The sequence below is a fragment of the Pinus tabuliformis genome, chromosome X (assembly GCF_031772625.1).
Source record: "Pinus tabuliformis cultivar Carrire ecotype Pingquan chromosome X, CPIR1, whole genome shotgun sequence".
Classification (NCBI taxonomy): Eukaryota; Viridiplantae; Streptophyta; class Pinopsida; order Pinales; family Pinaceae; genus Pinus; species Pinus tabuliformis.
Genome location: NC_142308.1, coordinates 1,326,213,895 through 1,326,235,625, shown reverse-complemented (window position 1 = coordinate 1,326,235,625; position 21,731 = coordinate 1,326,213,895). Strand labels below are relative to the sequence as shown.

The 21,731-nt window shown below is 38.4% G+C and overlaps 1 protein-coding gene across 1 annotated transcript in view; it reads right to left on the bottom strand.

Annotated features, from left to right (window-relative positions):
* PRMT7 (protein arginine methyltransferase 7) overlaps nt 1-21,731 on the bottom strand; it is a 467,255-nt gene that overhangs the window by 428,249 nt on the left and 17,275 nt on the right. Inside the window, exon 2 of the mRNA XM_089446420.1 lies at nt 15,334-15,571. Within this exon, the coding sequence (XP_089302546.1) occupies nt 15,334-15,571 (238 nt within the window). The remainder of the gene's footprint in view (nt 1-15,333; nt 15,572-21,731) is intronic.

Genomic DNA, 21,731 nt, shown 5'->3' with positions numbered 1-21,731 from the left:
TAACTAAAAACTTCTCTAATGGTCTGCTCTCTTTAAAAGTTCTCCAAGGAGCCTCCACATGCTCCTGATCATCTCTCAATGTCCGCTAAAGCCATCATGGCCTCCTCCTAACAGAATTGGAAGGAGCCTCCAACTCCTCTTGATCTAAAGACCGAGTTCCTATTGTAGGTGGTTCTAGTCTCTCCTCAATCTTCGATGCCTCCTACTCCTTATCCTCTGTCACTACTGGAAGGGGTTCATGTGACTTCCTAAAGGCTTGTCTCTCCTTGAACCTGACATCCCTACTCACCACAATCTTCCCCTACAATGAAATGTACACTCTATATGCCTTTGAAGTCTCACTGTAACCCACAAAGATTCCCTTTGGTGTTGAGGGCTCCAGCTTCATCCTCTTCTTTGAAGGCACATGAATATGTCGCATGTTCTACAAGATGAACAATAGAAACTAATTTTTTGATCTGATAATTACTTCCTAATGATCTTTAACAATTTTATCTTTCAAGCCACTGATATCATTGAGCAATTATACACTAAAAATCTCAACAGTAATACAATGAAAATAGTAAAATCATAAAGATATAGCCATGCACAATATAGACAACAAATTTTCCCTGGGAAACCCAAACTTAGGAGAAAACCCAACAACTTTTCTTCTATGAGAAATTATTCTTCAGCAAGGTTCACAATTACATAAATTGTCTAGAAATTTGTGCCAAAAACCAAGTCCAAAATACCAATCAAACCTGATCAAATACTAGCTAGTCAATGTTGGTCAAACCACCCAAGAACATAAAAGTCAATGTTGGTCAACTATCATAAGTTTGACCTGTAGTCAAGCTTGGACCTATAGTCAAAGTCCAAACTGCAATCAATGGTCAACTCAGTCAAACTTGAGCTCAGCCAAACTTCAGATGATTCGCTCTTCTTTTGTTCACACGTGTTGTTGTCTTGTGTAGAAGATCTGTTGATGAGTGAGTGGTCGAAATGAGGATATCTCTTTGTGTATTTATACTTGTCTAATGGGTGGGTTTTGACCACGAGTCACACCCTTTCATGGTGGGGTCGACTTGACAGTTTGGAGCCTACATGAACCCCCCAAAAAAATTAAACTTTTAATTTTTATTTTCATAATTTTCCTTGGCCGACTTGGGAGGCATCTTGGCATGCAAAATACCTCCCAATCCTAAACAAAAAATCAACAAAATATACACTAAACACCTGAAGATGCAGAAATGACCCACCTCCAGTTTCACCCCTATGAAGGCCTCCTCATGAGTCTTGTCCTCCAAGACTTTATGAGGACTCTTGTTTTCATATTGTCATGTTGCATGCCTCTGCCCAAAGGAACATGGGTAGATCTTGATCATGGATCCTAGCCTTGGCAGCTTCGACAATGGCTCTATTCTTTTTCTTTGCAACACCATTATGTTAAGAGTTGTACGCTACTATTAGCTCCTTTGAAATTTCTGCCCCCTTGCATAAATTCTTAAAATCATTGGAGGTATACTCACCCCCATTGTTTGATCTTAGGACTCTGATCTTCCACCCAATTTGGCTCTCCACGAGAACCTTAAACTCCCAAAACTGACTAAAGGCATCATCATTGGTCTTCATGAAGTAAATCCATTTCCTTCTAAAGAAGTCACCTATGAACGTTACGTAGTAATTGTAACCACTCAAAGACAAAATTTACATAGGACCACGCACGTCTGAATGCACCAAATGTAATATCCCCTTGGACCTAGTATCAGTGCTTGGAAAAGGAGTCTTGGCATACTTTCCAAGTGCACATCCCTTGCACACACCTTTATGCTCTACGTTGAACTCTGGAAGAGTGACAATCTCCCTCAGTATCAATATAGCATTGTGATGCAAGTAACCCATCCTCCTATGCTATAACTTGCACAAGTTGTCTTTGTCATGAACTAGAGCACGTACAGGCTGAGCGTGCAACATTTATAAGTTACCTTTTCTCCTCCCAATTACACACCCTACACCTAAACTAGAAATTCTCACCCGGACAAGTACTTGTCCATCTTGGAAATACACCTTCTATCTCTTGTCTTCCATAGCTGAGACTGCTAGAAGGTTCTTCATTGGCCTTGGAACTTAAAGCGCATCTATCACCTCCAAAGGTCCTTTTGACTCTAGCTGAAGCTAAATATTCCCAACCCCCTCTACTACACAGTCATCATTATTGCCAAGCGCCACCTACAGATCTGAATCTCCCTCTGAAATACTAGTGAATAACTCTTGCAATCCCATCGTATGACAAGAAGCACCACTGTCCACGAACCATGCACTCTTTGATATGGTGCCATAAAGACAAGACACCAACGAGAACTCCTTCCCAAATTGGCAGTAAAATCATTGATTTGTCTAATGCTACAACATGTGCCTTCCCCTTGCCCTTCTTGTTCAGACATTGACTTGCATAATGGCCAAATTTATGACATGCAAAGTAATTTACTTTGCCCATGTCCTTCTTCTTTCCAACTCCTAAGGTAGCCTCTCCTCCGGAATTCTTCTTGGTCTTCCCCTTGCCCTTCCTTGCCTGATTAGCAAGGGCCAAGTTCTCCTCATCACCCTTGCGTAGGCCACCTTATAAATATTCCTCTCTAATCTCCTCTTGGATCAAATCATCCCACAATCTCTCCCAATCCAGAAGTTTCTCCCATGCCACAATATCTTTGACAAACAGAACCCATAGCTTAGTGTAGCCATTCATGGTTGTCCTCACCAATTCTTGATTTAACATGGCCTCCCCAACTACAACCAGCTCATCACAAACTTGTGAAATCCTAGTGAGATAAGATATTACGGTATCTGATCTAGACATCTTGGTGCCCCTAAGTTTCTCCCTTAGCACCATTTTCCTAGTTTGGTTGTCACTATGATATAATTTTGTCAAAGCTTCCCACATGTCCCCAGTAGTCTTCTTACTAGAAAGATGAGGGATCACATGATTGTTCACTGCATCCAGAATATCCTTTTGGTCTTCACAACCTTTTGGTTATGGATGGCCAGTAGGGCAAGTTGCTAATCTGCAAACTCCCAAATCCCATTCACCATCAACACCAATGTTATCCTCTCCTTCCAAGGACTGTAGCTAGATACACCCTCCAACCGGTTTTCGAATCTCAGTCCCATTGCAGCTATCCTTCCAACCTACAAGTCAAATACTCAACCTAGAAAAATATTACTGCTAGAAAATATTATGTTGAAACACTAGTGACAAATCGATCTTCCACCCCTTGAGAGTTTAGAGCTCTGATACCATGTTAAAATTTCCAAGACCACGTCTGATTCAAATTCCTAGCAATTTATTTTACACCCAGAAAATTTTATTCACTCCCATAAATTATGTTCTAAAAAAACTATTGAATAAAATACACTGGTATTTTAAGTTATAAAATTATTTGTAGCAGAGGCACAAGTGGAAAATCAATCACAAACACAGCAGAATTTGTTTCCCTTCAATTTTATCCTTCATTAAATAGCTCAAGAAAATAGGGGCTCCCTGAATAGGGAAAATGGCCCTCGGAGAAATATAAAATTTATATAGCAAAATGGAACCAAAAAATCTTGGCCCTTTAGAAGTTTTGACCCTCTGAAAACTCAACCTCATGGAAATTTTCAGCCCTTTTCTTTGGAAATCAACCTCTTCAGCCTACAGTTTAGCCTCCTCTCTCCTAGCTTTGTATCGCCTATGCACTGGAAAAATAAATCGCCCTTTACCTAGGATATATAGCCCCCTGCATAACCTTCCAAGCTGAGTTTCGACTTCCCTGCAAATTGGCCATCTCTCCAATATCTTGACCCCTTCAGAATTTTCTTACCGGAATTTTCTTGTTGCAACTATTCCTTCTCTTTAACCTTTAGTCTCTAACTCCACTTGAGAAAATCACTTTGTCAATAATTTTGTATGTCTTTCTCCTCCCTTGGGCCTTCTTTTATAATAATGATTGAGCCAAAACCCTAACCTGTTGAAGAATCTAGGGCAGTTAGCATTAGTAAGATTCTTCTAGACTTGATAACAATTTGTGAAGTGCTTTTACAATTTATCTTAGCTTGATCTTCTTCTTATTATTAGTGTGTGTGTTTACTTCATCAAACTGCTACCAAAAACAAAGAGACAAGAACACAAGATGTTGGCATTCTGCCAAGGCCAAAACCTCTCCTTCTTGGAGAGGAAAACCCACACATAATTCTTCTTATAGAGATTCCAATTGATGAACACCAAGACCATGACCCTTGACCTATCAAGCCACTCCAAGACCAAGACACCAATCCTCTTCTAACTGCTGAGATCATCATTACTGCTTCACTGAGATCATCATTGTTGCACCATGACTACTACTTGAGATCACCATTGTGCCTTTACTAAGATCATCTTTGCACCTTCATTGAGATCATTATCGTAGTACCACAGAGGTCCTTACTTGTTGCACCATTGCTTGCTTCACCATGTCAACGAGTTCTTTCTATTGTTGCACTCCACCAAGACTTGTGACAACATTTAGTAGCATGCTCCATCGAGACTGTAATTGTATTCTCCTTGCACCGAGATGAGAAAGTGTAACACTATAATGCCTATCCGAAAATCACAGTGATCTGAGTTTGTTGCACCACTGTACCTTGTCCGAAATTCCATTCTTCCTGCACCACTGTACCTTGTCCGAAATTTTGTTCTTCCTGCACCCGTCCGAGATTTCAGAGACTTATCCGAAGTTTCAGAGATGTTCGAAATTTTGTTCTTCTATGGTGACTTCAGCTGCATATATATAGTAGTTCTGCCTCCATAAATAAGCTGACCTGTCACCATGAACTGTTGTGTCTCCACATATGAGCCGACTTGTCATTTAAATATATTTTGAGGCCGACATTGTTGCCTTCTTCATCATTTAGCAGGCAAACTTCTTCAAGAGGATTGTGCTTGTCTTGGAGGGTTGTTCTAGACACTAGATTGACTCATATACATTACATATATGCTCAAGAAGAGCTCTTTACATATGATTTTGACTCTTTGACTTTCCTAGACCTATGGAATGAGCAAGAAACTCATTCATATAATTTATAAAAATAATATTTATTTTTCTTGACAAGTACAAAGATCAAAATTACATTGATGAATATCGTACCTAGTTACTCTTTTCTTCAACATAAACCTCAATCTCCAAAGTGATAGATGGCTAGTATTAAATCATAACCCACTTAGATTAGTAGTAGAGATTAAATGTTGGGTCCCTATAATACTAGTGATTACCCCATTACTATTGTAGTTATACCCCCTATTTATATTGTTGTGCCCCTATTACCCCCATATTGTTATTTATGTGCCCCATAGAATCCCTCTATTGTTATTTTTGTGGCTTTATATTATTATTGTTAGGTCGGCTGGATTATATTGTGACTCCTTAGACTCCTATATATAGAAAGGAGGTTTTGTCATTTGTATCATCCAAGAATTGTTCATTTATGTAATGTAAAGGAGGTTGCCCCCTCGAAGAGGCTGAATTCTAAGGCGTGGATCTCTCTTTTCTATCTTTTTGTGAGCTGGTTTCATAACATTTGGTATCAGAGCTTTGGATTCTAGGGTTTCGCTGCTCCAAACAGGTCATCGTGGCATTTTCGCTATAACTTTTTTTCTGTGACGTTTCAGAAGTCGCAAAAAAACCCATTTGAGAAGAATTGGCGTTGAACCTTGGGTCCGAATTTCAGAGCTTTTCGCGCGATATTTTCGGAGATATGATCTGAGGAAGTTGGCCTTTTTGCAGACTCCTGAATTACATTCAAAACAGGTGACCTGGGGAAAATCGTCATAACTCTCTCTCTGAGGATCAGATTGAAATTTCGTAAAAAGGTACAGAAAGAGGACGGACTGTAGTTTCTTGTATGTGTGTTTCAGATTCAAAGGTTGAAACAGTGACTCGTGGCACGTCGTACAAGTTCGCTCTACTGAACCAGTCTAAAAGCAAGTCACTGTGGGAGATTTCACATAACTCTTCCTTGGAGAATCCAATTTGGCTCAGACTTGTGGCATTGGAAAGAGGACATAGAGGGCTACTACAGGTAGCAATTTCAGAATTGGATGATTTGAAATTACAGAGATACATCAGATTCAATATCAGGCTTCTATAAAGTGAAAAAAGGTGTGTAGTTTTTTTTTAAATTTTTGTGTAAGCTTGGTTTAACGGAATTCAAAGGGCATAGTAAAGCATTATTATCGGTAACTGATGCCCCGAGGAAAGAAAATGCAAACACCTAGTAAGGAACCTGAAAGCTCTAGCATGACTCATGAAGAAGAGGAAGAAATGCTACATGATATATCAAAATTACAAGAACAAGTGCAACAAATGTCACGCTCACAAAAGCTAACAGAAGCTAAGATAAGTGGCGTGGAATCTAAGATAAATGGTGTGGAATCTAAGGTAAATGGCGTGGAATCTAAGATAAAGGGCATGGAAGCTAAGATGGATGGCATGGAAGCTAAGGTGAATGGCATGGACGCTAAAATTGATGGCATGGATGATAAGATGGATGAATTGAAGAAGTTGCTACAAGAAAGGGTCACTAATGGTGAAAAGGTAGTAAAGGAAACTCATGATGAGAACAAAAGAAATGTTAATCATGATTCCATAGACTCTAATGTTGGATCGAAGACTCACCATGTTCCAAAAATCGATATGAGGAAGTTTGATGGCAAGGATCCCGCCACATGGATATTACAGATGGAGCAATTCTTCGATCTCAATAATGTGCAAAACACACAAAAGGTACGTATGGCAACTTTATATTTGGAACCAAATCAGTTTGTATGGTATCAATGGCTTTGTTCTCGTAAACAATTTATCACTTGGGCAATTTTTACGGAAGAATTGATAGCACATTATGAGGATACAAAAAGCAACACTTTTTTTAGCCAATTGATAAGTCTCAAACAAAAGGGTTCAATAATGGAGCACATTGAGGAGTTCCAAAAATTGAACATAAGGGTAAAAGATATTCCAGAGGAGCATAGGATTGATGTGTTCATAGGGTCTTTAAAGGATAATATCCAACATGATGTGCGCCTTTGGGAACCTGATTCATTAGAGAAGGCATTCAGGTTAGCAAGAAAAATGGAAAGCAAAATTATGGCAACTAGGAAGCATACCGTTCACAACTATAAAGACGGAAGTGTTGTTGCCCATAGTCTTCCACAACCTACAAGGTTGACACCACAACAATTGGAAGAAAAAAGAGCAAAAGGGCTTTGTTACAATTGTGATAGCAAATACACAAAAGGTCATAAGTGTGCTGAGAAGAAATTATTCTACATAGATTGTGAAGAGGAAGAAGAAAAGGAGCAAGAAAGGTCAAAAGAAGAGGATATATTCCAGGAACAAAGCCTAGATGAAGAACAAATAAATCCGACCATATCTTGTAATGCATTGGCGGGAATTACCACTCCTCAAACCATCAAGATAGAAGGACAAATCAAGAAGAAAAAGGTAATAGTGTTGATTGATTCAGGAAGCACCCACAATTTTATTCATTGTAGGGTAGCAAAAGAATTGAATTGCTTCCTATATCCAGCACCAGAGTGTCAAGTGATGATTGCAAATGGAGGAACAATAAATTGTTCTGGAAAGTGCCATAATATCAAGCTATCCATGGGAGAATATGTATTGACTAGCCCAATGCTTTCCATTCCAATGGGAGGTGCTGATGTTGTACTAGGAGTCCAATGGCTACAATCCTTGGGTACAATAGCTTTTAATTTTCAAGAACTTTTCATGAAATTTTCTGTGGAAGGAAAGGAAGTTGAATTAAGGGGTATTGCAGGGAAACCAGGAAAGATAATCAGCTCTAATGGCATGACAAAGCTTCTAAAAAAGGAGCAAAGAGGTGTAATTGCACAATTATGTTCGCTAGATGTTTCCACATTGGAATCATCTATTTCTCCAGATCTCCAAAAAGTCCTGGACAATCATTCCAAGGTATTTGAGACTCCCAAAGGTCTCCCACCTATGCGTGATCATGATCATGCTATTCATCTGATTCCAGGAAGTGTTCCTCCAAACATCAGGCCGTACAGATATCCCTATGTCCAAAAAAGTGAAATTGAACGTATGGTTGCAGAAATGCTAGAGGCTGGTATAATTCAACCGAGTCAAAGTTCTTTCTCAGCTCCAGTAGTATTGGTGCACAAGAAGGATGGATCATGGCGCATGTGTCCAGATTATAGGGAGCTCAACAAGCTCACTATTAAAGATAAGTTCCCCATTCCTGTTATTGATGAATTACTGGATGAATTGCATGGATCAATTTACTTCACCAAGTTGGATCTTCGTTCGGGATATCATCAAATCAGAATGAAGATTGAAGACATTCCGAAAACAGCATTTAGAACTCATGAGGGTCATTATGAATTTTTGGTCATGCCTTTTGGCCTTACCAATGCACCTTCAACATTTCAAGGTTTGATGAATTCAATTTTCAAACCATTCCTTAGAAAATTTGTGTTAGTATTTTTTGATGATATACTAATCTACAGCAAGTCTTGGAAGGATCATGTTGAACATGTTGACAGGGTGCTACAACTATTGGAGGAGAAACAATTATATGCAAAAAGATCCAAATGTTTCTTTGGAGTCCAGGAGGTGGAATATTTGGGTCATATTGTATCTCATGGAGTTAAGGTAGACCCTAGCAAAATTAAAGCCATTAAGGAATGGAAAATCCCCACATCCATAAAGCATCTGCGAGGATTTCTTGGGTTGACAGGGTATTATCGCAAGTTTGTTAAGAATTATGGGAGAATAGCAGCACCTCTAACAACATTATTGAAGAAAGATTCATTTTCATGGACTTCGGAAGCAACAAAGGCCTTTGAACATCTTAAAGAGGCAATGTGCCAAGCACCGGTCTTAGCTACACCGGACTTCACAAAAACCTTTATTGTGGAATGTGATGCTTCAGGAAATGGAATTGGTGCTGTTCTAATGCAAGATGAAAGACCCATTGCTTTTGAAAGTCGTCCAATCAAGGGAAAGTTTTTAAGCAAAGCTATTTATGAGAAGGAAATGTTGGCAATACTCCATGCACTTAAGAAATGGCGACCCTACCTAATGGGAAGACACTTCAAGGTAAAAACGGATCATGATAGCCTTAAATACTTTTTAGAACAAAGATTATCCTCTGAAGAGCAACAAAAGTGGGTCACAAAGATGTTGGGTTATGACTTTGAAATCATCTACAAAAAAGGGAAGCAAAATGTGGTGGCAGATGCACTCTCAAGAAAGGATGAGGATGTGGAAGCATTGTTGTGTGCCATTTCTATTATCCAACCAGATTGGATAAACGAAGCAAGGGAGGAATGGAAGAATGACGAAGAAGTGTGGGCACTTATTCGAAAGCTACAACAAGATTCCAGTACTTCTGATACATTTAGCTGGCAAAATGATTCGTTATGGTACAAAGATCGCTTATACCTCTGTAAGAATTCCCAGCTAAAACAAAAGATTCTTATGGAATTGCACACTTCTCCCTTAGGAGGGCACTCAGGATTTTTAAAAACTTACCACAGGGTTAAGAAGGAATTTTTTTGGGATGGCCTTAAATCAGATATTCAAAAGTTTGTGGCGGAATGTTTGGTTTGCCAACAAAATAAAGTTGAAACAATTAAGACACCGGGTCTATTACAACCTTTATCCATTCCAAGCCAACGTTGGGAGGAGGTTTCAATGGATTTTATCACAGGTTTACCCAAGTCTGAGGGAAAGAGTGTCATCATGGTGGTAGTTGACAGACTTACCAAGTATGCACACTTTTGTGCATTATCACATCCATTTAAAGCCAGTACAGTTTCTACTGCATTTATGGAAACAGTTCAAAAGCTACATGGAAACCCAAAGATTATTGTAAGTGACAGAGATCCCATTTTCACTGGAAATTTTTGGACAGAATTATTTTCTTGTCTTGGTACTCAGTTAGCTCATAGCTCATCTTATCATCCTCAATCTGATGGGCAAACTGAGATAGTAAACAAATGTTTGGAAGGATATCTTCGTTGCTTTGTATCTGATAAACAGACACAATGGGTCAAATGGTTGCCTCTGGCTGAATGGTGGTATAACACTTCCTTCCATACAGCAACAAAAATGACCCCATTTATGGCACTTTATGGGTATCAACCACCATCCATCACATCATATTTAAGAGAAAATTCTAAGGTTCAGGCAGTGGAACATCACATCGAACATCAACAACAAGTCCTCCAACTCTTAAAGGATAACCTCGTGTTGGCACAAAATAGAATGAAACAACAGGCAGATCAACATCGCAGTGAAAGAAGTTTTGATGTAGGTGATTGGGTATTCCTACGGCTACAACCATATAAGCAAATGTCCCTAAAGCAAGCTAAGAAGGATAATAAATTATCACCAAAGTATTATGGTCCGTACAAGGTGTTGCAAAAGATTGGTACTATGGCATACAAATTGGAGCTTCCTGCAGCTTCTCGATTGCACCCAGTTTTCCATGTTTCATGTTTAAAGAAGGTTATAGGTGACAAGCTCCCAATTCAAACAATATTGCCAGAACTTGACGAGGAAGGAAAAATTATATTGGAACCGGAAGCAGTCACAGAAACAAGAACTCGACAGCTACGAAATCGATCAATTTCAGAGTATCTTATCAAGTGGAAGAACTTATCCGCTGAAGATTCCACATGGGAGGATGAGAATTTTATGCAGAAGTATCCAGAACTACTCAAGCGTTGAGGACAACACTTTTTTGAAGGAGAGGGGCATGTTGGGTCCCTATAATACTAGTGATTACCCCATTACTATTGTAGTTATACCCCCTATTTATATTGTTGTGCCCCTATTACCCCCATATTGTTATTTCTGTGCCCCATAGAATCCCTCTATTGTTATTTTTGTGGCTTTATATTATTATTGTTAGGTCGGTTGGATTATATTGTGACTCCTTAGACTCCTATATATAGAAAGGAGGTTTTGTCATTTGTATCATCCAAGAATTGTTCATTTATGTAATGTAAAGGAGGTTGCCCCCTCGAAGAGGCTGAATTCTAAGGCGTGGATCTCTCTTTTCTATCTTTTTGTGAGCTGGTTTCATAACATTAAATCTAATTCACTAAAGTGATTAAATCGTTTTTCCTCACAGAACTTTAGCCCAATAGCCAACATAGATTAATTAATGAATCAATGTGCTTTTCCTAAGTTAGACTTAAGAAAGAAATCATAAAATCGCTTACTCAATATGAGAAAGTACCTAGAGAGTCTTGGACCACACTTGCATGCTTGACACCTAGCTTATGCAAAAGCACCTGTCCTCTACTATACCATCAACAAATGAAGCAACTAGGGTTTTTGAGAGACAAACCTAGATGAAACTTGAAGTTCAAGCATTTGAGTCCTTATTTGAGAAGGACCAAAGACTTGTGGTAAAGAAACCGAGAAGAGAATTGGAGTGTTTTTCTTAAAGAGCTTGTGCAGGGAAAGCTTGATGAAAAATCAAAGGTGAACATGTTGGTGTTGATGCTACCCTGTTGTGGAGCTCTTGATGTGGTTAAATAGCTTGGTGGGATACCTTGCTAAGCCTCTGCATCGCTAGTTAAGGTTTGTTATTGATAATGGTGTTGAATTTGTAACTATGGTCTGTCTTCATTATGTATATTTGGCCACTTCATGTATTTGTATCAGTGTTGCGAACATCGTGATTTTATCACGATGTTTTGAAAAAATCGAGAGTTTTTCAAGAAAACGATTTTATCAGCTGATGTTATCAACGATTTTTTCAACTTCAAAAAATTGCGAAAAAATCATGAGTTTTACCAAAAAATCGCGATCTGATCTTTAAAAATCGCGGAGGCGGAAAATAGCAAACTTTTAAAACCAAATTCGGTCTTTTTTTTGCTCATTTTGCAGACAAAGGGCAAGAGTGAGAGCTAAGGAGGAGAAGAACTCATCAACAAGGGAAAGAGAGGAGAAAAGTGAAGGAATTTAGCATCCCAAGGAAAAAAAATCAAGTTTGGACCAAGTTTCTTCAGCAAAGCATGGTTTTCAGGTATGGGCATCAAATTTGGCCTTTTTTTTCCTTTTCTTTTTTTCCTTGGGTTTCTATCACCCATTTATTTTCCATGATTTTTGTTTGGATTTGAGTGTGTTTTTTTTTTCATTTTTGTTGCATTTAGTGGAGAGGGTTTTTTTGTCAAAAATGCAAAATCTTGATTGTTAGTTTTATTTGTTTAATTTCTTCTTGTGCCCTAGTTTTTTTCCATCATTTTTGTTTGGGTTTGAATGTGTATTTTTTGCCATTATTGTTGCATTGAGTTGAGGGTTTTTTTTGTCAAAAATTCAAAATGTTGTATGTAAATTTTAATTTCATTTGTTTAACTTGCAATTCTTCTTGTGCCCTAGGTTCAAACTTCAAACTTCAATCTTACATTAAAACTCAAGATTCAACAAAGTTACAAACATGCCAAGGAAATTGGACCCTCTATGGGAATTTGGTGAACCTGATGGAGGGTTTGACAGATCAAATTTGACTTGCAAGTTATGTGGGCATCATATGACAGGGGGGGTATACAGATTGAAGTATCACCTTGCACAAGTTCCTGGACATGAGGTAGGGCCTTGCTCAAATACAAATCTAGAAATCATCCGAAGAGCCCTCAAATCATTGGAAGAAATAGAGACAACCAAATTGTCCAAGGAAACTCTGAAGAGTCAAATAGTAGGGAGTAGAGTGTTAGGATTGGGAGGTGACCGTGAGAGTGGTACTAGTTCTACTTCACCATCAGCATCTACACCCAACCCTATAGCTACCTCATCATTTTTTGTTCCTAGAACCACACCTGGTGCACAACCATCTATCTCGTCAGTTATTAAAAAAAAGGAGAAGGAAGAAGTTGACAAGTTGTTGGGCAAGTTTCTTCTTTGGAGTGATATTCCTTTCAGCGTTGCCAGGAACAATCCATTTTTCCAACCCGCATTGAAGTTATTGGTTGGCCCAAGGTACAAAGTTCCTTCATATGATGACTTTAGAGGCCGCATTTTTCAAAATGAAAAGGTTGATTGCACTAAGAGATTGGAGGAGTTTAGGGAATCATGGGCACACATAGGATGCACTGTGATGTCAAATGGTTGGACCGATCAAAAAGGTAGAAGCCTTATTAACTTCTTGGTTAATTGTCCCAAAGGGACAATGTTTATGAAATTTGTTGATGCATCTACACATATCAAAGATGCACGATTATTATGTGATTTGTTGGATGTGTTCATTCAGGAGGTGGGTCCACAACATGTTGTCCAAGTCATAATAGACAATGCTGCAAATTATGTTGTTGTTGGCAAGATGCTTATGGAGAGGCATCCTAGCTTATTTTGGACACCTTGTGCTGCACACTACATTGATTTGATGTTGGAGGGCATAGGAAAATTTCCTTTTGTCAAAGATATTGTTGAATCATCAAAAAGCATTACAAAATTTATATAATCATGCATTTGTGCTTCATTTGATGAGAACATTCACCAACAACAAGGAGTTGGTGCGCCCTGCCATTACACGTTTTGCCACCAGTTTCATATCTCTTCAAGCCTCTTGAATTCTATGTGGGATGTGAAGAGAATGTTTCTTTCAGAGGAGTGGCATGCTTTGGCATATCGCTGCAAACCAGCGGGAGAGGCCATACCAGGATAGTTGAATTTGTAACTATGGTCGGTCATTATAATGTATATTTGGCCAATTCATGTATTTGTATTGATTATTGCAAAGCATAGTTTAAATGCTAGAGTCAAAAGAAAACATATTTTGAGTCAAAGTCCCATTGCGACTTTTAAAAGAAGAAAATTTGAATTTTGAAAATGAAATTTTTGGCTCCATGTTTGTCAAGTCTGCCCAAGGCAAAAGACACGACCATTCAACCCAGCAGATTACTATATAAAGGTAGCTCGAGCTCATTCTCTTGGCACCAATTCGCACTTCCTCAAGAAGACATTTTATGGGCATCTCAGCGAAGATCAAGAAGGACAAGGAGGATGAAAAAGAAGATGAATTGCATGTCTTTCTCTCTCTCTCAAGCTCGCACGTGTGGATAGATTCTCTCTCTTCTGGTTCGCAATTTTTCTAGGCAGTTATGTTGCAAGGGGCCGAAATTTTGGGGTAACTAGCAGCTGCAAGAGGGCCAAAATATTAGGTCAGATCAGGCTGAGCGAAATTTTGGATCAGATTGGGAGGCTTGACTTGGAGGGGTTCACCAGGTTTGACCATAGGTCTAGGTGTGTCTCTTGTTGAATAGTAGAATTTCTCTATTGAAAAAGGTTGTTGGGTTTTCCCCTTGGTGGGTTTTCCCAAGGTAAATCTTGTCTTCTCTTTGTTGAATTTCTAAAGTATAATTGTTGAATGATATATTGGAACAATTTAAAAGAAGATCAACATCAAAAGTAGTTATCAGTATTTCAGAAATACTGTGCTAGTCAATATTGCACTTAGAAAATCAACAAATGGATGCCCTAGCTAGGGTTTGAAGAACATTGGAGAATCCTACCTTCTCTAATAAAGGACTATCTTGTCCCAGTTTGTGATAAGTTGTTGGTATATACTTGTAACTTCATTCTTATGTAAAAGAGAAGTGTGCTTTACTGTCCAAGCTTTGTGTACTTGCAGATATGATTTTCAACTTATAATCTCATGGTGAATGAGTAGTTTCTAAGACTGTTCATGGTGAATGAGTAGTTTCTAAGACTGTTCGGTATGCAGGTTTATTATGAACAGCTAGCCGATTTTGTTGAGTGATTTGACAAACATATAGAAGCTAAGTGGCCAGATTTATGGCTGTAATAAATCTGTTGTAACTAAGTGATTTTCAAAACTGTTATATCTTGAGATTTGTGCCCTAAGGCTTGGAAATATATTTCCCTTGAAATACAATTGGTTGGTGTTTCTATTATTCGACTGCCTTGTGCATTTGGCTGGACAGAAATGAAACATATACTGCTGTAAGCAATATTTCAGATTCAGCCCCAAGGCTGAAAGTTCACGGGAAACAGATCTAGAAAACGTTTTGAGGTGAAATTTTTGAATTTGCATTAAGCAGTGATTCTCAAAATTTCCATAACCAGCACAATAGTTAAAGCATATCAAAGAAACTTATCAAAATGACTATTTACTCTGTGAACAGAAAGCCTTCAGTTTAAGCATATAGTAGTTGACTATTCAGGATGCTACATGAACACTTCTACACAAAATCATTTGTTATCATGCAACTCTAAAATGGCCTAGAAAATTCCAGAAAAAACATCATAATATTTTAAGAGTTCTTACTAGAATATCTGCACGATAAGGTAAGTCAAAACCAATTTGTAACTCATCAGAGCGTTTGTGAATAAGCCATATTCTATCCTCCATTCCATTCAGCCGCAGAACCTTTCGAGCCAACTTTACCATCGGGAGATAAGCCTCACAAGCTGTGACCAGACCCTCCTTTGGATAGTCTTGAGAACTGGATGTTGTTTCACTCATGGCACGTAATGACATCATGGATAATAAGCCAGTGCCTGCACTGTGAAAATATTGCTCTTTTCAAGACCTCAGAAATGTCAAAACAAGCAACTCACATGAAACTAAACTGAAAAAGGAAGCAAATGATTACGGTATACTAACAAGAAAATGCATAAAATAAAGCCAGCCGACTATAGTTATCTCCACAGTTATCAGACTATCCTATTACCTTCAACATCTCTTGTTTTAGACAATTTCAATTTCAGAGCAATCAAAACTGTTAACGATACAGATTACCATGAAACCTCAGTGTAAGGTTTCTTATTGAGTCTTGAACACTCAGTGTCTTGGAGCAACAATTGCTGCTTGCATAATGTAGATCATTTCCTTATCATTGCCCCTATGGGGAATTGTATGTAATATTAATAAGAAGACTACCAGGTTAATTTTGCATGCCCAAGAATATTTGTTTTACTTTGTTGAAATTACCATAGTATTGAGGAGAGCGGCACCTTGGCAAGTCATAGGCTTGAGTTTGTCACTTTATGAGTTTAAACAATAAGTTCCCACACATACAAGATCATGGAAAGAATGATTAAGGCTGGACCTACTGCTGAACTATAACTAGAAATACCGTCGACATATTTAGCAGATTAGGAAAAATAACAATAGAACATTAGTTTCATATGAATGGCAAGGAAAATAATCTTTTAGAAGGTGTTTTTAGAAAATAAGAATTGGAAAAGCAGAGTTTAAACCGCCGTAAAAGAAAGATTCAGTTGATGTATAAAATCAATTTGACCACAGAAGAAATCTGAAGTTGCATAACCTAGTCCTGACTCCCAATAAATTTTCAAAGGGAGGAAAAGGTATTTGCAGAAAATAAACTAACATTACGAATGATTTCAAACCGAATAGCTAGGAATCCATGATAGTAATACCATTTTATCACATCAAAATGAGAAGAAAAAAAAAGAGAGCTTAAAAGCACACCAAAGTCAAAGGGATGACATATTATTGATGGATGAGAAAGTTTAATTTGAATAACTCATACTAGAAGGCTTACAGCCATGTATTTTTGGCATAAATTAGAACTGCAGAAGTGATTGATTTAAACAACACTGCTGTTCTTACTATCTTCTCTCTTTCTGCAGGCTTATATCAACAGAAATAAATGTCAATATCAGTGCATGCATGTTGAAAATAAGACAGAAAAACACTTGAAGCATACAAACAGTAGTCTTCAAATAAATAACAGAAAGGCTCTGATGCATTCTAAAAACACAAGGCATCTACTTCCCCATAGATAGGCACCATGCTTTTTCCTTATGAAGATCTGTTCTTCTAAACAATCAGTTTTATCAAGCATGAGAAAGTACCCCTTACAACATTCATAAGTACAAAAAATCTCCCATATTAGTTCTGTCAAAGTTTCATGCAAAATAGAGAGAGAATATATTTTCATGATATTATTTCATTAAAAAATGTCAAAATACATAGGAGAGATGAGATACATTATGGTAAGTTATTTAACATCCAATAACTTCTTATTTAATCACATGACTTATGTTCAGATGTAACTGATCATTACATCATAACCCCATCATTGCTTTATTACATAAAATGATATAATAAAGTATTTACTCTAAGACCCTTCTTAATGGTCATAATGGAATCCATGCCAAGCTTATCTCTTTATTTTACAAACTAATCCAGATCAAGAGGCTTGGTGAGAATGTCTGCAGTATGCTCCTATTTCACACAATATTGCAGCTCAATCTCTCCATTCTCCACAAGCTGCTGAATATAGTGACAATGTACATCCACATGCTTTGTGCACTCGTTGAAGACAAGATTTTTAGCCAGCTTCGTAACATTTTGATTATCACAGTGAAGTTTAGTTGGATCAGCTTGCTTGACTTAAAAATAGCAAGTATTCCTCTCAGCCATGCCGCCTCACAAGCTGCTTTCACTGCTGCCCTGCACTCTGCTTCAATGGAATAAAGTGAAACTGTATGCTGCTTCTTACTCAACCAAAACACTGCACCTGTACCAAGGCTGCAAAACATAACCTATTGCGGAATTTTTGTCATCCATTGATCCTGCAATCGAAATCTGTATGTCCTATCAACCAGAAATCATCTCGTCTACCATACGAGGTGCCAAAGTCCAAATTACCCTTTATATACTTTAGATTTCTCCTGGTTGTTGTCCAATGTTCAGCCTTAGGAGCTGTCATAAATCTGGAAATGTAGCTGTTAGGAAAACAGAAGTCCGGTATGGTCTTCCAATATACATTAGGCTACCCACCAATTATTTATACACTGATTCACTGGCTGGTTTTGTCAAATGTTACTAAGAGTTTCAGCCCAAACTCCAAATGTGTAGCATGCTATTTTAGTATTTACAATCAGTCATTCAGAACTTTTCCAATAAGCTTTCGGCATACTTAATCAGGGAAGCAAACAGAACTACTAATATGCAAGAAATAATCTAAGAGGCCTAATCAAATTTCACCCTCTGTATTGCACCAACTTCACTATGTGTGATAATGGTGTCATCTACATACACAACTACAATCACCAACTCGCCATTTGTACTTTAGACATAAAGATTAGAAATGGAGCTTCTTATTAATCCAGTACTCATTGCAACACCCCTATTTGGTATGATGATTAGCAATCGATCTATGTTGATCATGTGCTAATGGTTTGTAAAATTAATACTAGTATGGGGATCCAAATGATCCTAAGAATCTAAATGTTGTGGCATATCTTCAGTTCATTGACTTGCCTTCACTTTTAATTTGATATGATGATAGGCCTCTAAATGTTGTGGCATATCTTCACTTCTTTGACTTGCCTTCACTTTCAATTTTATATGAAGACAGGCCTTGAACATAAATGATCTCTGACAACGTGTTGTGGCGCAAGGTACCATGGATAAGGAATTTTCTTACAAGTTGCGAGTATCATTTTTTGATGAATCAATGGTACTTGATCTTATTAATGAGCTAGGACATACTGGTATTGACTCTTGAGCATATTGCTTCCCTAGTTTTGACTTGATTATGGACATGGCTCAGTTCAATAGTTTTGTTTTGATGCAAAATGGCACAGAGGCTCTCTATTATATTGGATAGAATTTGAATTGATTATGGACATGGTTTGGTTCTATGGTTTTGTCTTGATGCAAAGTGGCACAGAATCTCTCTATTTTTTTTGTAAGTAAAGGCATTTTCATTATAGTATAAATACGAAAAGTACAATCATGGGAGCTATAGAGCTTTGCATATGCAGGGCCTGATCATGGCCTTTGGAGCAAGAAAACATAAAGTGCAGACAGAATTGGGGAGGTTTCTGCTCCCAGTGGAGGAAACAAAATGTTAAATTGGCAGGTCAGTGACAAATTCCAACTATTGGACTAAACTCCTCTTTCTGAGAGGACCAAATATGACTTTTGAAGCACTCAATTCGGACATGGGTAAGTGTATTTTTTATGGACAACCCACATTGGCACATTTGATCAGGTCAGCCTAAGAGGCTAATTAGCCCTCCTCCAACACCTATAATTCAAGGTCACCTCATGCTCATTTGGACACACTTCATCACACAATATTCTCTCTCTTCTTGGGTTCGACCTATCTCAAATTGCAGGTGCTTCTCTCACACGTGTGAAGGAGAAAGAGGACAAAATAACAAGTGGCGGAAATCTGAATTTGACTGCAACTTTGACCAGCATTGACTTTGACTTTCTGAGCAAAATTTTGGTTCAATCTTTTGAGGGTATATCTGTTTGGGCAGGCCACATTGTTTGGCACTTCTCTCACACGTGTGAAGGAGAAAGAGGACAAAATAACAAGTGGCGGAAATCTGAATTTGACTGCAACTTTGACCAGCATTGACTTTGACTTTCTGAGCAAAATTTTGGTTCAATCTTTTGAGGGTATATCTGTTTGGGCAGGCCACATTGTTTGGCACAAAAACCAAGTCTGGGCACTTTGACCACAGACCTATTGCAGACTTTGACTGCAGGCTACATCACTGTTTTGACCAACTTTGACTGCTCAAATTTGGACTATTTCGACTCCTGGTTGACCAGCAAAGAAGGCTGAACTTATTGACCTTTGACCAAGCTCTTGGAGGACTATTTTTGTTGACTAGTTAGGGCACACATTGCTGCTGTTGACTGGGACAGATTTGCACAAGATTTGACTTCTGTTGACTCTCTCTCTTGCCTCTATCTTTAGATCAGATGCATGACATATTGACTTGGATATTGGATATTGATTTTGGATATTGGCTAGTCAAAGTTTGACTTTGACTCTTGGATGATGTACTCTCTCTGCGGAACATTTGAAGACAAACTTATAGAAGAAGAATTGCAAAGGGTTTTCCCTCTTGTGGAGTTTTCCCCTGGTCATTGACCAAATATTGTGTCTCTTGTCTCTTGGCTGTCTTTCACTGTGCATTTGTATAATTGTTCTATCTACTATTGCTCTGTTGTCATTGGCTAATTGAAGAAGTGAAATTGTAATTTGGATGCTATTGGAAATTGTTGAAATAATAGTTGTAGCATAGAACGATTCTTGATGAAAAATTAACATGGTATTAGAGTTGAGGTGAAGACAAGCCCAAGAGACAGAGCAAGAGCATCCATCTTCTAGCAATTGAATTTTGGTTTGGTAAAAAACGTCTACCTTACACTTCAAGGATAATGAAAGTTAGTTGATGCATCTGACTTTGCAGCTTGGAAGACTAGGATCAATGTGACCTTAGATGAGTATGATGTCTTGGAATATGTGGAAGGAAAGATTTCAGCACCACCGAAAAATGCTCCCTGAGTTGTGAAGTCCAAGTACAAGAAAGGTGAGACTAAAGCTAAGAAGATCATTATTGGTTCTTTAAGAGATCATCTACTTGTCTATATTTCATCTTTGAAGACATCCAAGGAAATGTATGATAAAATTGTGGGCATGTATGAAGTGAACAATTTGAGCCACATTATTGATCCAGATTTATGAAGCAACAAAATGAAATACAGATATAAACAGAAACATAGAGATACGGCGAAAACAGAACTTCATTTCATTAATAACAAATACTGAAAATTGTTTACATGCAGAATGGAAATAAACTAGCTTAGACGATGGTAGCTTATCTCTGAGAAGAGATGTGGCAGCTACATGCCTCTGAATTGTGTTACAATGAGGCTCGAAGGCCTATTTATTATTGAAAAACAATGGACAACCCTAAACATCCAAAAACTTAACCCTAGGAGAGTCTGTGGGCCCCGTTGGGGTAAATTGGTACATAAACTTTTCGAGGTCATAACTTTGGCATACGATCTATGTTTGACGCATATGATACCACATCAGAAAGATCTTTCCGAGCACTACAACTTTCGACCACATTGTTAGTCAATGACTTGCGTTTGTCTATTTTCCAAAAAAACATCGTTTAGGGCCTCAAAACGACTCCAGAAGTTCAAGGCTCGAAAAATTGCCAAAAAATAATTAACTGTGCTACAATTATGGAAACTAAAAGAACAATTGTGGGGGTCCAAGTGGAATAGGCAGGTGGCCACCAATATCCACCTAGATCAATCCTCCCCCCTTAGGAAGCAATGGTCCCCATTGTGTTGAGTGCCTCCATGAGATGGGGAAACTTTTGCTGAACTTGATCCCTGGTGAGCCACTTGCCCTGGTGAAGGAGTTGGCCTATTTTGACAATTTGATATAGTTGGATCCCTACTAGCGAGACCTCTCGATCTGTGTGTCCATGATCCTATCAGTCATGGCCTGTTCGATACAACTTGGGTTGAGCTGTGTTGGTGTCATTTACTCTGCAATGCCTAATGTGTCCATCAATGGAGGAAAGTATGGTCGCAGTCAGTCCACATTGAATATTGGGTGCAGGCAAAGGAATGGTGGAATGTTGAGCTCGAAAGCATTGTCTCCTACAGACTTAGTGATGGTGTAAGGCCCATATTGGAGCGAGCGAAACTTGCAGTGGGCCCCAGTGAGGCACTCCTTCTACAAATGTAGCCAAACTTTGTCGCCCACGTGGAACTTGTGTGGCACCCGATGTGGATCATGACGTTGTTTGTACTTAGCATTTGCTCTATCCAATATGTCATCGACCTACTGGCAGATGTGCTGAATGCATTCAATGAAGTTGATAGTTCTGTCAGCCTCGAACTGGACATGAATTGAATATTCC